An 18619-nucleotide genomic window follows, 5' to 3' on the forward strand; every position below is an offset into this window, starting at 1 on the left:
GAGAGAGAGAGAGAGAGAGAGAGAGAGAGAGAGAGAGAGAGAGAGAGAGAGAGAATGAAAGGAACGAACAAATAGAAAACAGGTCTGTCTCATAGAAAGAGGGCTATTGTTATAGGGCAGTTTGTGGCAATGATGAACTTCAAGACCTCTCTTTAATTTCCCTCAAGAAACCAAGTCATTTAATGCTCTATGATTCCCTCAGCCTCTTGTGCATCTGTGTTTCCTCACCATTAATCCTCAACGTTTTCTTTTTTTCCATAATATGTCTGAGAGAATTCTTGGATTCTGTGTTAATTTTACTTCAATGTAATTTTCCTAGCCTGTTTTCTAGTCATTGATGACGATGACACAACCTTTGTCAACTTGAACTTTTAATATCTTTTAGTTTAATACACATTATAACGTCCTTAACCAAATTTTTGTTCATTAAAAAGAAAATCTGGCAAAGTTAAGTTTCTATTTTGACAAAGAGAGGCATATATGTGGGACTGCACAGTTAAAGGTGACTTCTACATCTTCAGTTAGATAGCTGTCATTGGACATGTTCCTGGGTAACCTGTGTGAGAAACTGTATGAGGCATGTACGCTAAAATGGCATTTACTATTTAACTAATGCATACCTGTCAAACAGTGAGTTCTCTCAGCTATTTCCTTTGGCATTTTTAGTGACCACTCTAGCAATTTTCACAACTTAGCGACTAAACTATTTGAGATATCACATTATTTTAACCCCCATTAAAGATAATTAGTTACATGGGATAACATAAAGACTTTCAAAGGTTTGTTTTGTTTTGTTGGCTTTGTAAGATGAAGCCTCTCTAGGTAGCCCAGCTGACTTGAATGCCTGTCCAAGCGATCTCCGTCTTCTGAGGGATGAGATTAAAGGCATAAACCACCATGCCTACTTGTAACTGTTAACCATTTTAACCCTAGCCTCTCTTATGCCTTTGGTTCATCCCATTCATTTCTGACTCTTCTACACAGTTATTGACATGGAGCTAGGAGAACAGGCTAGTTCAAGTAAAGAAAAGGGGATTGTTATATACAAAGCAATGTCATTTTTCTTGTTCTGCTTTATCTCCATGTCCTCCTCCTTGTCATGTTCTGTGACCCAGGGCTTCTAGGCAGTCTACAACTCAGGAGCCTGCAGCACACTGGCCTGCTCTGCTCATGGTGGGAGGACACAGGTGATCTGTTCACCTGGTTCTTGAGATTTTCCTCTGTAGCCTTTTATATGTTAAACAATATTTCTCTGTACTTATTTTTCTTTGACTTTTTTCTTCCTTTCATGGATGTTGATTTTTTGTCAGATGCTTTTATTTTTTCCGTTTATGAGATTGTTTATTTTAATTTATTGCATTATAAATTGCTATTTATTAAAAAGTTATACAACTCTACATTCCTGGGGGAAAAACTCATTTCTGCTTGCAACTAATTCAAAAACTTCTTCATCTTTTGCTATTTTCTGGGAGTGTACAATATTTCTTTGTAACTTCACTAATTAAGACCAGTGAAGTTATATTTTTAGCTTGTTGGAAAGTTTTTTGAATAATATAATAAGTATGACATGTTTTCTAGGCATGAATTATTTTAATAATCTATTCTTAAGATATTCTTCAGTGATTTTATTAGTTTTGTTTTATTAGTAGTTCAGACATTTCATCTAAATTTTTAATTTAGCAAAAATTTGTTCATAATCTTTCTTTGTGATATTTTAATGTGTAGAAAAAAATGACATAATTTCTTATGTTTCAATATTAGAATTCATGTTGTTTATTTAGTTAGTTTATTTATTATCTTTGGTGTTCATTTTAAATAATTTCTGTTTCTATGGCCTTGATATTACTACCTTTTATCCGGGATATCTATTCTTCTGCAGTTTCATTTTGTGTATTTTTTAATTTTACCTTCTACACCTTTAGTCTGTAGAATTTCAATTTAAGCATTCTCTTTCATATCTAGTAAGTTGACGGGTTTCATTATATGAAATACAGTTTATAACTGCTGTTTTAGTTGCCTTACAGCTTACGCCAACACTGGTGTCTGTTCTGGAAAAGTTTCAACTCACTGGGAGTTTGCTGTTGTTTTTCTAGCTTCCTTGTTGTAGATCACTCCTCGCTGTTTCTTTGCATTAAAATAAAGTTATCCAGTCCATTCAAGTTGAAGAAAAGAACAGTTTTTATGAGCCAGTGGGCTTCCTGGAATGTTTCTGACAACACAATTTTATCTAATAACACTGTGAGCTCAGGTCTCCTTTGGCTCTGCACAGTCGATTTCCCACCTGCCCGCAAATTACTAAACTATGCTTCACTGCTCATTCTGCTGTAATGCGAGCTACTCAAGCCCATTTCTATCATGCCCTTACTCACATTTTTGTTTCTCGTGCTAGACCTTTTCTGACTCCTTACAATGTCTTGTGATTTTGGCAACATATTGTCCGTTCATTTCTCATTAACTCCAGTCTGTGCATTCAACATTTCTCCTATCTTGGTCACTGCCTGCAGTCTTCATGTCCTTTCTTCCTAATTGTAAGTGATGATGTACCCAAAGGTGTGCTTCCTAGATGAAGAGGAAGATGCCAGGATATTGAAACAAGAATAAAGGGACAATTGGATAACTGAATATGGATGGGAAATGTAAGGCATTTAAATACTTTTACCTGCTTGTGACTTGCATTCCTCATTTAACCCCTGATGCCATAAATGTGGGTATCAATCCTTTATAGCCTTCATCAAGGTAAAATTGTAAAGATGTATTTGGATTAGATCATGGTGTACATTGGACTGCTGGGAAATGAGATCCTGTGAAGGAGGCTTTATTAGTGTCCCATCATGATAATTAGCTGAGAAGTATTCAGCTAGCACCAGGATTATGCATGTAGGAGCACACAAGTAACTGTTTCTCTCTGGCTTGTACATAGTGACATACAATAAATGTTCCATCACATCTTGCTGTGGCTTGATCACTCACTTTTATATTACTGTGAACATTCCATTTTCCACATATGCCAGTCTTCCCATTCATCATAGATGAAATCTTAGTTCTTAAAATGTTCTAGTGCTCATGAATAAAGGTGCTTTCAAACATCCTTTTGCAGGTTAATGTGTGACCATAAGTTTTTGTCTCACTTTGGAGGATTAAAAAAAAAAGGGTATACTTTCTTTACTCTAAGGGTAGAATAAGTTCAGTTCTGTAGCAAACATGAAATCATAATGCAAAGTTGTTGTTTTAAATCATCTCCACCAGGAACCAACATTTTCTGGTGTTCCATGGTGTGGTATTCTAAGACTTTTGGATTTTTCCAAATTTTAGTAGGAATGTACTGGTACAGTATTGCTTCAATTTGCAGCTGCCTGGCAGTATATATTGTCAAGCATCTTATTAGAGGCTTATTTCCAACTTGTATGTCTTCTTTGCTGAAATACCATATCCAGCCTTCTACACACGTCCTAGCTGCTTGTTTTGGTCTCACTGGTTTTTAAGCATTCTTTGTATCTTGAACAAAACAGTCTTCTATCAGATATGCTTTTATGATTTGCCATGTATGTGTCTTTTCTTCTCATTCTTTTGTAACCATGATAGGTTCTGTCCTTTAGCCTACATTAACTTTCAAACTGCTTGTAATAACCAAATCATTATTTGCATTAATAATTATTGGACATGTAAACTCTTTTGTTGTGTTTAGACAGAACTTGATAATTCATCTAATACTAATTTATGAATAAAGATATTATATCCATACTCTAAATGGGGATAAAATATATTGAAATATATTGAAAGTTTGCTAGATTTCTAAAACCAGGTACTTTACAAAAAATTTAGAGAAATAATGAGTAATTTGTGATAGCTAGTTCTCTGTCTCCAGAGACCTAACTTCAACTATAAAAGTATCAATAATTTTTAATAAATAGGGTAGTATCTAAGTGAGTGGATAAAGTACTTATGTAGCATGCATAGATTCCCCAGCATATCATAAGCCATGTATGTGACACACCCTTAAGATCAACGCTAGAGACATAGAGAAAAGATCAAAAATTCTCTTTCTTCCTTGGCTAGATAGTGTATTTGAAGCCAGCCTGGGATATATAGACCTTGTATATATTTATATACTATCCCACTGAGACTAACTAGTGTTGCCAGTTTATGCGTGGTAGTGGGGTCATCTAGTGGAATGTGGACAAACTACGAATGATCTCTGTTCCAAAGAAAATTATCCTTCCTCCTCAGGTGGCCATCATCTGCATAGCTCCTTAGCTACAAGTTGTATCTCATGAGCTAGTCCCCTTTCACATCGACATTTTGAGTGTCTACGTCTTGGAAAAGCCTTTTTTGGTATCCAAAGCTAAAATAAATTCATTCCCAGTAGCTATTGCCTGTGCCATGTGGATACGATAGTTTTTCACAGTACTTGTTAATCCCAAAGATGGGAAGAGAAAGACTACTTACCCAAATTATCCTGGCATAATTAATTAAAGCAAGCAATTAATTTAAGCAAGCTTTTGTATTTGTGTTTAACGGTTACCTCCCCCTGAGCATAAGGAAGACAAGGCTTTATTAGTTCAGAGGTAGGGGTTTCCAAATAGGGGATTTGGAGGGCAAAGTGCGCAGAATTACAGGAGCAGAGCATAAATTTAAGCTTGTCATATCAAGCTCCTGATACAAAGACATGACCGCAATGTGGTCATAACAATGTAGTCATAGCAACGTAGTAATAACAACCTTTTGAAACCAAGGTAGGGTAGCAAGATTGTTATAAACAGCTCTTCGAAACAAAGACATGGTTGCTATTTCCTAGAACAGGCTGTTAAGGTTACAAGTGGGGCACAGAGTTTAGTTCTTGAGAAACAGATTTAATTATACTCAGGAATGAGTCTACTTTGTCTTGACAATAAGATGTCTTTTAAATCTAAGATGGATGCAGGCTGGCACATCATACTTCTCCTTGTGCTGTGCCTCTTACATTCCTTCTTCCCACCTCTTTTTGGATGTTCCCTGAGACATGCAGCTAAGGAGACTTCTTAGAAATGTCCCATTTACTTACCACTCGTCACTTACTTTCAGCACATAGACTAATTAGTAGTCTCTGCATTAGCTGTTCCCTACTGAAAAAAGAATCTTCTCTGACCAAAGCTGAGAGCCCCAAAGATTCATGAGTATAAACCTAATATTTAGAAAGTTTACCACTGTGGCCATTAAGCCAAACAATAAGTGTATATCCCCACCACATACCCAGGGCCTATTACCTCCCAGCCATAGTAATTTTATTTTTTTTTACCATGTTTAATATATCAGAAGAAAAATTCCAACTGTCGAGTAGGTTTCAAATTCAATAAGATTGGTTTGGTTAACCAACAACATCTTATAATATCTATAAATTTTGAAACTGAATTGTAAGCTACAAAACATCAAAAGTTAAGGAAAAAATACTTTCGAATTTCCCTTGTCTTCAAAAAGGCTGGAAGCTGTAGGGTTGTTGATAGCAGTGACCCACATCAACCCTGTTTATAAATAGAATTTTTACACATTTTTTTTCAAATTATGCTTTCCACTGTGATTTTTCACTTAAGAAAATTTGGAGGCCATTGGATTGTTATTATAAAAAGTGTTTTAAAGTGTTTTCCTTATAAGTAAAAGTTGACTTAAATATGATAAAGGATTAATTAAAATCTATTTTTACTTAAAACTCAATATGGTGCCCATATCATGTGCTTAACAACTTGGCAAGAAAAAAAATAAATAATATTCTCATATATTCTTTAAGAATTTCATATGTATTATTATATCCACCCCCTTTAATGAGATTCTCTCCCAATCCCCTGTCTCTTACCTCCCTTTTCCTTAAAAACAATAATAATCTTGTTTGTGTTGACCAACTACACCTGTGGATGGGACCTGCCTGCAATATGGGCAATATATCATGTCATTCCACTGAAGAAAACTGACCTATCTCTCTTGTCCTGCAACAATCTAATGCCAATAGCTCCTTGGCTATGGGTGGCATTGTGTGTCTGCTTCCCCTCCTTCATACTGGAATTTTGTATGAATTTGTTAAGAACATTTAATGAGCAAGCTTATATTGATTTTGACTATATTTTGATAAACAGAACTTGGTGTTTGTAGCAGCTCAAATCTGACATCTGCAGTTATATGAATATTTTTCTAGCATCCTTCATCTGTCTTGAAGTGATAGCTGATTTGTGAGACTTCCATTAAATTAAAAATCTTACAAAAATATTTGAGTTCTTTGTTGTTCAATTCACAGATCTTTATAGGAAGACCTCATATGTCAGTAGCCAATGTTTTATAAAGAAAACAAGAAAAAGAAAATAAGCCATTCTAATAATCATATAATACATGCATTCAATCTGTTTAGTTATCATCACAAGTGTTCATGATTTTTGAATACTTTATAACAATTTTTGATAACAGTAAAATATATTTGAAATCAGAAGTTGACATCAATAGCAATTCAAGGCTCAGAGTCCAAGCCATCTTGAATTTCTGGTATTGTTTTCTTTGATGAATACTATTATAAATGTTTTAAATGAACTTAATACAGAATCATCATTCAGCAGATTCTTAATAAATCTTAATTTACCTTTCAATGACTATAGATTGATAATAGTCTTCTGGTTTCTAGTGTGAGCTGAAGAAAGCTCATTCTGTGCTGACTCAGTGAAGCTACCTAATCTTTGTCTTATTAAATAATCTCTGCTAGTATTTTTAAAGTTCTCTATCCATTTCAGCTCAGTTATAACTATGATATTGGCTTAAAGCCCACATTTTCCTTTTATTTAGTTTTTACTCTTTTAACACAGGATGGCCTTTAGCTCATAACCCTCTTTCTTTGCTTCGAAGGTACTAGAATTTCAGGCATGTGCCACCACATACAATTTCACTTTCTTGCTTATTACTGTGGTTTGTAGAGCTTGATAATTCTTCCGTTCTCTTTGTTATAACCCGGAAGGATTAAACTATACGTGCCATTTTTTGTTTACATATTGCTTACATTCTTGTACTTATTAATTAGTGTGTGTGTGTGTGTGTGTGTGTGTGTGTGTGTGTGTGTGTAATACATATGCAATGGGATGGGCTGGTACCATGACAACCATGGGGAGAGAGAGGACAGCTTGCAGGTGTCAGTCGTCTCCTACCACCATGTAGATTTCCAGGATCGCTCAGGTTGTCAGGCTTGGCAGCAAATGCCTTTATCCACTGAGGCATCTCATCTGCCCATGGCCACAGTTTTAAATGTGTGGCACCAGGGCCTGCTGAGTCTTAATGGAGAGGATTTGGCAGAAAAAAATGGTCCCTGACTGAACCCCCAGGTTGTCTATTAACACCTGCCATTACCTGCCATCTAAATGCAAGTTAAATAATCTTCCCAATTTGTATTTTGGCAAAATGCCACCGCAGCAGATGGACAAGACTGTATGTAACTGGAAATTATGCATATACATTTAATATCTGGACTGTGCACATAATTCCTTTCTAGGAACAGCCAAACATCCTCCTGCTCCCAGCTATTTAGTGTGCGTACTGTTTACACCATATGCCAGCCCAATGGGAGGGCTTTAACTGAGAGGCAAAAGGGAACAATCATACATTTCATGGAAACTGTTTCATAGGGTAAATTTATCTCATTCAGGGGAGGGAACATATGCAAAGTATTGTGAGTATAAATGAGATTATTTCAAGTAATATATTTCCAAAACCAATGTTGGTATTTCAAAAAGGCAAAAACAGTTTAGAAATGATAGAAAGAAAGAAGTGTGCTACTTTCTACCAAGACAACCTTAAGCTTTTAGATGTCTATTTCTTTTCCTCATATCTCATCACATTCATGCAGAAAAGCAACGTATTCAGTGCCACCATAATTCTCTGTACTAATGAAATTGTTCTATTCTCTGTCTCAAAATAGTTCTCAAGTTTGCCTACCTCTACGAGTCTTTCCTAGCTTCCCATTAACTGGTGCATTAAGCAAGTTGTATATTTTCCTTTAAATTCAAAGTATTGCATTTTCCAGTTATTGGAAGTGAGTGTAAGATTCAGCCTTCTATAGCCATTTTAAAGTAGGGAAATGTCAGTCACACTGCCTCAACCACAGTACAGAGTGTGAATGAAACACCTTCCATCAGCACTAATACACATGAGGTTGTCGAAGCTCTCAGCTCTGTGAGTTTAGGAACTCGATTTTGTCACAATTCTATATTTCCACTTGAGTCCTCGAAGAAGCGAATGATAAAGTGGATTAAACATGGCGGTATTTTATTAGAGAAAGTGCTCTGCGACAATGTCGAAATAGTTCTGGGAAAGAAGGAGGACTCTCCCAGACAATATCTGAAACCAAGGAAAGAGAAATGTGAGTTTCTGGACTTCTTTGATGTGCTGAAGTAAAAATATAAGTTCAGCAATACCAAAAAGGAGTCCTCAAAATACAGGAATCCGGTGTCTCCTTGGAATAGACTTAATTTAGCATCATGAGCTGCAAGAAACTCTTAGCAACATGGCCTCGAGGATGTAGTATTTCAGAAGGCAGCAACTGCAGCTCACGGTCAGTTACACTTGTAATTACATGTCTCCATTCTCTTGGTCACCATAAACCTGGAAAGTGATTAATCTCTTAAAGGGAACATTTCCCACTAAGTCCATAAGGAATCCGCTTGTATATTGTCAATAGTGGCTTTGCTTACATTAAGAATTATTCTTTGTGGTAAAATATTCATCTAACCAAGATTGATAATCTTTTCTAGTTAATAGAATTTTCCGGGGCAGCAAAACAGCCGTGGCACTGAGTTAGTGAGCTCACACATTAAACAGAGATTCAGTAAATGTTTCAAACTATTTGATACCTAGATATTTTATTCAGGTGTACTGAATTCCATCTGAGATGGCACCCGACACAAGGAATAAATGATAGCATGTAGTTCCAACTGTCATCCAGATGTGTGGAGAATGGCTGTTTCAGCTTGCCTCTGAAGCTCAGCTCTCACATCCTATGCCGACAAACCATTGCTGCTCCTGGAATCCTTAGATCGAATCAACACAAGATTTTTAATGACTTTGGATCCCAGTTCATTATCTTTTATCCTGGGAACAATAGATTTCTGAGATTTGCAGGCAATGTTTCAGGTTTCTATCTGTTTGACCAGGAGAACAGAATGGCTCTCCGGCATCTCAGAAAGGATGGCAGAAAGGGCAGAGTGACTGGAATCTCCCCACATGTTCTACCTTCCAAAAACTGAGTTAGACTTCCATACCTTGTGGTATAAGTTTTCCCAGTGCCAAAATACTCAAGTTCCAGTACGCAAGCACTTTCCAGTCACTTTAGCTATGTTTTGTACTTAGCACAAAAAGTTTCACACAGCCAATGCTAGGTGAAACATATTAGAACTTTCAGAAGCATGGATCCAGGAGAAAAAGATCATATTGGCAATTTGGCACAAATAACCAACTGCTCTGTTTTATATTGTTCCACAAAGGTGTGTGTATGTGTGTGTGTTTGTGTCTGTGTGTGTGTCTGTTTCTTTGTCTAAGTGTTTCTATGTCTCTATATGTGTGTATATATATACATACATGATATGATGAGGAAATAATTAAAACTAGCACTTGTTATTAAAGGTTAAATCCATCTATAATGACTCCAACCTACTTTTTCGTTCTTTGTAAATGACTAGCTGAAGAATAATCGCAGAAGTTTCACCCAAGCCCCTGGTTGTGACTGTAACATTTGATTTACACTTAATGAGGATAAGACGCATAATGAAGTTCCTTGGTTTGAAAATGTTGCAGGCCAGGTTATCTGGTGGGATTCCAGAATTTCTGTATCTGAAACAAAGCCTAGTGCTGGACATCATTTTAATGAATTTAAGACAATCTCACCTGCTCTGGGTCTTAGGACTGTCCCCTTTTGAACTGTAACTCAGGAACTGTTTGAATGGCATGTACTCATATTCCCTATATATATTCACCCAAGTGCAGTCTATTTTCCATTATATTGATGTTGGCAGTTCTAGCTAAGGAACCTTCCAGTGTACTACCTGCTGCTACTTTCCCTCTTCAGATAAACTCTAAAATAATAGTAAAGAGAATTGAATCCAGTGTCATGACGAGTAATTTCTTGATGAAGGAATCATCTTCATTTTCACTACACAATAAAAGGCTTGAAGAGATTAGTGCCTTCTTTAGCATCATTTCCGGGGTTTTGTACATAAGAATCAGGAAACAGACACAGTTGTTTTGTTTCTTTCGTTACACATTAGCCTAGATTGACCTAGAAATCAGGATGTTCTCATATAGTCCTTGAACTCATGGGAGCATCCTTTCCACCTCAGCTCTTGAGGTACCAGGACCAGCACTTTGAGGCAAGGCATGCAGGTAGTCTCTGTTCTGGCCCCACAACATTCTGGTCTTGATTTATATTCTTCAGTTTTGAAATTCTGGTGACAAAACTTGGGGTCCCTCACATGCTTGATGAATGTTCTGCCTCTGGATTGAATCCTGAGCCTTTTCCTTATTGTTTGGACTGTGTGTTTCAGGGCTAAGAAGCCAATGTCTCATAGTAATTCATCATCCTTATTTTGTTTTCCTTCTAGGATTACAATGATGAAATTCGCCAAGAACAGCTCCGGGAGTTGTCTTACTTAAATGGCTCAGAAGAGTCTGGCCGTGGCCGAGGTCTTAGAGGCAGAGGAATCAGAATTACTCCCATAGCTCCTTCAAGGTACATGAGTTCTCACTCTTAGTGGATTAACAAAAATGATGACTTCAGGCGTCTGCTCTATGTCAAAATTCCAAAGAGAACTAAACAATTCATTAACACTCACATAATAATATGATAGTAAGTCTAGATGCTTAAGTAGTACAAAACACAACAGCCTCATCAATACTCACATCATAACAAAACAGTAAGAATGGATGGTTAAATAGCATACAAGAAATGGCACACATTAATTCATCACATTTTTTGAACTTGAGATAAGTACTTTTTATAAACTTTGGAACAAAAATTGGGTGGGCCAAGTGTGGTAGCCCACATCTTTAATCTCATAACTCAAGAGACTGAGAAAAGGGATCTCTGTGATTTCAATACCAGCCTGATCTCCATGGTGATTTCAAAGCCAGCCATGGAGCTAGTTTCAGAAACAAAACAACAAATGTAAGGGGGAATATTAAAATGTTACCTAAAATAATAGATACATTCTGACTGCAGAATTCATGAATTTGAACACTTAACTATTGTTAGAAACTAAGGTGGGAATCCGAGATTCTCTACTTCTCTGTTCTGTCCCCAGAATTAGGTCACAGAGGTTACATAGTCCTTTGCTTTTTTAAACCAGAAATGATAGAAAGCTGCACATTTTATCCATGCCATATATGGTTCTTGAAGGGATATAATATTGTCAGTTGACATATAAATGAATTGAATATATCTTCATCATGTAAGAAGAAAAGCTTTCTGTGGCATCATTAACAGCATAGCTCTATAAAGTTCATGCATATATTTGGCTTTGCAAAATCCTTGATGATAATTTTTTGTTTTGTAGGATTCTGAACGAATTTTTTAAGCTCTAAATAGAAGACATTAATTTGCCAAAAGGCAAAGATGCATGCATACTCTAATATTCAAATCAGAGACCAAACAGCAGTGAACTCAGACTAACATTCCTGAACATCTATTTCAGAGGCAGAAAACAAACATCGAAAAGTAAGGCATAGTGGGAAGTCTGGGGTCATAGTATCAACTGCCTTCCAGTGATGCTCTAGCTGTTACTGTCTTTGGTTTTCTTTTTCTTACTTCCCCACAAGTTCAACAGCTTTTCCCACCTTGCTGCCCATTTCTATTCTGGTGCCCTACACTCTGTCTGGCCTCTTACCAGCTATCTTAAAGCAGAGTCCAAATCATAGCCCAGCACTAGTAAAACCAGGAGCCAAGATCAACCTTTTTCTGTTTAAAAGTTGTATCTCACACACACACACACACACACACACACACACACACACACACACACACACACACACACCTCACATTCCTCACACACAAGCTGCATAATCCATTTACTCATTCACTTTCTTTTCTGTATAGCTGGCTAATATTTGTAAAAAACAGACTATGAATAATGTCTCATCTGTCATGATGAAAGTATAAGATAAGCTAAAGTATTCTGCAATTTCTTCCCCAAACACTTCAATCATTATCAATACACCACTGATTTTTTCATTTAATATTTTAAAACCTTGCTTATTTTTCAGAAAAAAATTAAGGATTCCAAAATAGAATAGTCAGCAGTTAGCTCTAGACATAAATCGATGTAGAAATTTTGGGACAAATAAATCTACCTGAAGGAAAAGACCCAAAAACTTTTCAGAGCTTTTGTTCATACTTCATCCCAAAAATTAAAAAGTAAACATTGTACTAATTTTCCAGGTCTTATCCTTATTGATACAAGATGCAACATTTTACATGAGACAAGTCTTTTATAAAACTTGCATTTCTAGCTTGATTTTGTTTGATTCCAAAGTAGCATCCTTGCAAATCATCTTAAATAGGTTCATGCTAGAGTCTGAACAATAAAACCTCACAAATATGTGGTACAGATATGTTATTTTAACTATTAAGCAGTTTAGCAGGTAAATATTAACTATATATTTCATACAGCAAACAAAGCAACGTATTTCCAGTATTCCTTGAGAATCTAACTACTTAAAATAAATTACTTATCTTATTATGATATCTTAAAAGCATCATAGTAATAGAATTTGTTCTATTACTAAGATAGGGGACCAGATCTTGATGGAAACTTAAAGGAGAAATGTTTCTTTTGACTCAGAGTATTTGCCAAAATTTGAATGGGCTTAAATTTCGGTGAATCTTTATTCCAAAGTTTTAATTCATTTCTTAATCAAATAAATAAAGGAGCACTATTAATATTAAGGGCAGATTTTGGATGATTTGGGGGACAACACTAGAGGTAACATATAGAACTGGGATTTTAAATGGATGGACCTGTATCTGTATTTTGGAAAGGATCTTGGAAATTGGCATGATGATAAAAGTTTGAGCAATTAGCTGTGTTCAAGGCTAAGAAGTGGTGAAAGAACTTGAATCACAACTGGGGAAATAATGAAAACAAACCCGTGACCTGAGGCTGGCAGAAATGAACAGCACTTGAAATACAGAGAGACAGAATAGAGAAAAGAATAAAAGTCCAAAGAAACATTTTCCAGATAATAGTTCGGAGAAGTTTTAAATATAACTCAGGAGACACAGGGTCATGGGAGCTATAAGAGGAAATTGGTAGGCTGTGGGCTTGGCAGGCTCAGCCAAGTGTCTTCCCAGAGTGCTGAAAACAAGAACTAAAGAGATGACATTTGGTTCAGAAATGAACATGAAGAGAAGATTAAATGCAGAAAATGCTCTTTGAAGAAGTCCGAAACTGAAAGAATACTGCACTGGGGATTTAGCCCCGGACAGTATCCTAAAAGAGATGGTGCATGTTTTAGGTTGAACGGGAGAAAGCAACGGTGTTAATCCTGCCAGGAAATGACAAGACATATAGGAGGGAATGAGACACACTCGAAGAGGTTTTGCTAAGATTGAGTCTAAGAGTTAGTTGAAGAAGAAATGTAATGAAAAATCGGAACCAATATGAGCATGAAATAATTTTAAAGCAGAAATATTATATAGATTTAGAAATCTAGGTACCTCTCAATCTGAAATATATTATTTTAGGTCTAGGTAATTGAAATGTTTACCTACTATGATTCATTGACATAGCCAGCACATGTAGTTTATTATCAACACATGCACATTTTGATAGCATTAAAATGCTAAACTAAACGAGAATTATTACCCTAGTCATCAGACCTAGGAGTATGTTACCATTGAGGAACCAGGCACTTGGAGGCTATATTAGTGACATGTCTCGTCATAAGCTAATATTCAACAGGAAGCAACTCAACAGAGGAAAGAACATTTATTTGGTTCACAGTGTGAAGGGGATACGTTCATCATATTTGGAAAGGCCCTGTGGAATATGACTCACTGTGATGGGGACCTGTGACTGGGAGAGCTTTGCTCTTTGTGTGTCCACAGATAACTAATTCCTCCAGTAGGGGTTCCCATCCTACAGATTCTAGAACCTCCCAAGACATCACTAAGAGCTGGGCACCATGTGTTCACACATTTCACATATAGACAGCTCAGGAGCTTGGTGGAGGCGATGGCACTTAACAGGTATCTTAATGTCATCTGATAACATTAGCTTGTCAACCCAGCCATTGCACTTGAAATTGGCACTGCGGGTTTGGGTCCCTTATGGACTTGGCTCTAGGCTACTGTTTTGTATAGTCTCTACTCATAAGCTGGGTAAGCCAAGAATTCACTCCCAACACTCATTTTCTGTTGACCGAGGTTTCTGTCCCGCTCGATCCTGCAGCCATCAGCCCCAAAGAAACAGAGAGGCCTACATTAATTATACACTGATTGGCCTATTAGCTCAGGCTTTTTATTAACTTTTATAACTTATATTAGCCCACAATCTTGTCTGTGTTAGCCACGTGGCTTGGTACCTTTTCTGGTGGGGCAGTCACATCTTGTTTCCCCTGTGTCTGGATGATGAATGCAGACTGAATCTTTTCTCTTTCCAGAATTCTCTACTATGTGCCTGGTTGTCCTGCCTATACTTCATGCCTGGTTACTAGCCAATCAGCATTTTATTAAACAAGTACAAGAAACAAATCTTTACAGTGTAAAACCATTGCCCCACAACAATTTTCTTCCAGGATAAAAGAGCCAGTTGATGGCTGTTCAGAGCAGTTTAACCCATGCCTCCATTGATGGCACAGCTGAATCCTATGATCATTGACATTCCAACAATCATCATTTTTCTCAAGGCTTAGCATTCCTGCTGATAACAGTGCTTTCTAGTGGTCAACTTTCAGACAATGGACAGTGAAATGACCATGTATTTGTCTAAAGATTTCAGGTGAACATCCTTTCTAAATGTTTCAGAATGTCAGAAAAATGGCTGCATCCTTTGCTCTCATGCTTTGATTCAGATCACTTTTGTTTTATGTGGTAGAAAACATTCATTAGGCCTTCTCATTGCTGAGCACTAATTCAGCAGCCCTGAGGTTACCTAGTGAAAATCTACCAGTGACTTCACTATCTCTGGAGATAATAGTGTGATGTGAAATTCAAGATACTGTAACTGCACAGTGGTATCACTCTGGCCGGAATGTCACATTTTATTGATTTTTTTTTAAGTATGACCACACTGGAGATTATTGTCAACAACTCCCAACATGGAGATAGTCTACACACACACATGCGCACGCACACACACACACACACACACACACACACACGGTCCCACATGTAGCCAACATACTACATCTCAGAAAATTGTCTGTTTGTTCTTTTAAAGTCTGGAATATAATCAAGAAAGACTTTAGTTTTCTTTTTCCATTTCTTTTTTCTCCTTTTTAAAATTATATAATTGAAAATATCAAAATATATTTCATGGCTTTCATTAAATCATAATATTTAAAGAAATATGCTTTAATGGGACTCAAAGCACTTTATGTATTAAATAATATCTATCAGAAAGAGATTTATATAGATGCAGTGAGCTGAACACATAATTTCTTGTCTTTCTTTTCTTTCATCTACTTGTCTCTTATTTCTCATAGGGGCCGTGGGGGTGCTGTTCCTCCACCACCACCACCTGGACGCGGTGTTCTTACCCCTCGGGGGACCACTGTTACCCGTGGAGCTCTTCCAGTGCCCCCAATAGCCAGAGGTGTCCCTACACCTCGTTCCAGGGGAACAGCAGCTGTACCAGGATATAGAGCACCCCCACCTCCAGCCCATGAGGCTTATGAAGAATATGTAAGTACCCCCAAGAAATTTGTACTGAGGAAGAATTAAATTTACTGGTTCAGAAAGTAAACTCCATTCCATAAAAGTAGAAGGTAATGTCAGTTGTAGGGCACAATTATCATTTACAACAGAAGTTAAGCCATAGATTTACATGTGAACACTTAGGAAAAAAATTTCATCAATGTCATCATTGCAGTTCATATGACATCAACTCTACTGAGGTGTTCCCATCTTTACAAATTTTGATCAGCCTTCAAATTGGAAATAGTTATACATTATTGCAAGTGTGGTATGAATTATATGCTCATAGAATTCACTTGGAAGCGAATAAACATTAGGGAAAATGAATAAATATGAGCATCAATGTATACACTGTATGCACAGATGGATAGCCTCCCATTTTCACCACTTTCACTTTCATTGGCCATTTGAAAGATCTGTGAAGCCGGGCGGTGGTGGCGCACGCCTTTAATCCAAGCACTCGGGAGGCAGAGGCAGGCGGATCTCTGTGAGTTCAAGGCCAGCCTGGTCTACAAGAGCTAGTTCCAGGACAGGAACCAAAAGCTATGGAAAAACCCTGTCTCAAAAAATAAAAAAAAAAAAGAAAGATATGTGATTGTCATCCAGAATCAAAATGTATAGTGTAAACATGAAATGCAGGTCTTTAAATGCCCTCCTCCCATTCCTCTGTCTCCAGAATTTTATTATTGTGGAGAACCCAGCAGTGTCTACTCCCCCATCTCTTTCAAAGGTCCCAGGGACTAACAAAGGTTCTATTCCACCAAAGTTCCTCCTGAGGCACACATGATAATATTGGGCTTGCTTACAGCACATGGTGAGGTGTTACTAATAGGAGCAGGGGTGACTCTGGAGCAGCCACACTGGAATGTCTTTATCCAGCATGGATGGTGGCTTCCCTGTAGCTCCATAAGTGGGATCTCTTTCACCAAATCGTCTCCAGGCTGTGGAATCCAGTTCACCACCCCTAAATTCAAATGCAATTAGAGCAGAATTGCATACAATTGGCTTAGAGAAGTGAATGGCTATTCGGGTAAGTTTTCAATATAGCCCTTCTTCCCTCTCCTTCTATGAGAAAATGTCAGCACGCAGCATATCCAGCTGTGGTTATCTTTGTAATAACAGACACAGTTGATCTTATGAAGATGGTAGTTACTGTCTCAGGGGATAATGCTGTGCAGCATGAACCCTCTTTATGTCTAGATCATCTGGTATCTTCTAGAATCCTCTGACCTTGATAAGAAAAATCACTAGTCCAGGAGCCACTGTGTTACAGTCTCTCTGTTTCTGATGTATTATGAAGCTTGGAAAGAGAGTTTCCTGCTCATGTCCTGTGATTTTGTAATCTCAGGAATCTACCATAATGATCCAAACCAGATCATCATGCAATAAAAAAGGGTTGTTGTTGGGGTTGGAAAGATGGTTCAGTAATAAAGAGCACTTACTGCTCTTGCAGAGGACCTGGGTTTGAGTCTTTGAATCCATGACAGTTTACAAGTCTCTGTAATTTTTGTACCATGTAGATCTGATGTTCTCCTCTGGTCTCCAAAGGCACTGTGTCATGCCTATATGAGATGGATTATACATACATGCACAAGCATTCATACACGTAAAATAAGAAAAAATGGATACATTTCAAAGTACATCACAAAAAGCATGTGTGTCTTTAATTGTTCTACTATGCTCACCCTGTAACCTAAGCATTTATTTCATTCTGCCAACAAATGTCCTCCTCTTAAATGCCTTCTGCAAATGGTTGCTCATTAAGTTGAAACCCTTCAATAATAATTGCTCTCATGTGCTGGGCTCTAAAATCATATAAATCATTATACCCTCTATGCTAGCTAATTACCAGTCAAAGCTTCATCCAAAAATAAAGTAATCATGGTCGGTAGGTTCCACTCTAGAAGATACTAATGCTTAATGCTGGATGCACATTTTTGTTTTAACATAAAACACTGACAAATGTCTTAAGGACTGAAGGAAGATTAAACAAGGGCATTCTAGAGCTGACAAAATATGTTCATCTGTATTATCTCCTATATACCAGATACTGATGTTTAAAACTTGGACATTAATGGAAAGTCGGAAAACATAACTCAATTTGTAATTAAGCTGACAGAAAGTTTAGTCAGGAATATGACACCTCCTACCTGAGATGGATTATTTACAAAATAAGTCCATACTACACGGGTGAACAAAAAGGTGGTGGAAGATGTGAAAACTTTTCATGCTTAAAACAGAATTTTCTGTTAGAAAGAATTTGATTACATACCAAGTTTCAGGCGAGTCTGCTGAGTCACTAGTGGCAATCTCTGGAGTACCTAACTGGACTATAGATAGAGACCTCTGCTTTCTGCTCAATTTCCAGACTATTGATGCCTCTGTACTAGGAAGGAAAAACAAAAGTTTAAGTGTCTCAAGAGCAAAATAATAGCACCATGCTGAGTTGATAGTGAAAAATCTAAAAGGAATTCTTAATTTATCTTATTTTATCTTATCTTATTTTACAAGATAAAATTTTGTAGAAAAAAAAAAGGTTCCCTTTGTTATAAACCCCAGTGTGAGCCAATCCCTTCTTCACAGGCCTTCTCCTGCTGGGCCCCAGCATTAAGTTTCTGACCACACAAAATGCGTGGAGTTAATCAAATCTGCTCCTGCAGCTGGCCTGAAAAGACATGGCTTACAGTGATTGAGACCGCTATTCTAAGGGTCATC

The 18619-nt window shown here is 37.1% G+C and overlaps 1 protein-coding gene across 2 annotated transcripts in view; it reads left to right on the top strand.

Moving 5' to 3' along the window:
- The window catches only part of Khdrbs2 (KH RNA binding domain containing, signal transduction associated 2), a 395206-nt gene that overhangs the window by 222673 nt on the left and 153914 nt on the right, over positions 1-18619 (top strand). For both annotated transcript variants that reach the window (XR_003378116.1, XM_005359887.2), the window contains exons 5-6: positions 10596-10723; positions 15694-15892. Coding sequence is in view for 1 of the 2 variants with exons in the window: in XM_005359887.2 (XP_005359944.1) it covers positions 10596-10723; positions 15694-15892 (327 nt within the window). In the remaining variant the exon portion in view is untranslated. The remainder of the gene's footprint in view (positions 1-10595; positions 10724-15693; positions 15893-18619) is intronic.

Source organism: Microtus ochrogaster, linkage group LG2, assembly GCF_000317375.1.
Source record: "Microtus ochrogaster isolate Prairie Vole_2 linkage group LG2, MicOch1.0, whole genome shotgun sequence".
NCBI classification, from domain to species: Eukaryota; Metazoa; Chordata; class Mammalia; order Rodentia; family Cricetidae; genus Microtus; species Microtus ochrogaster.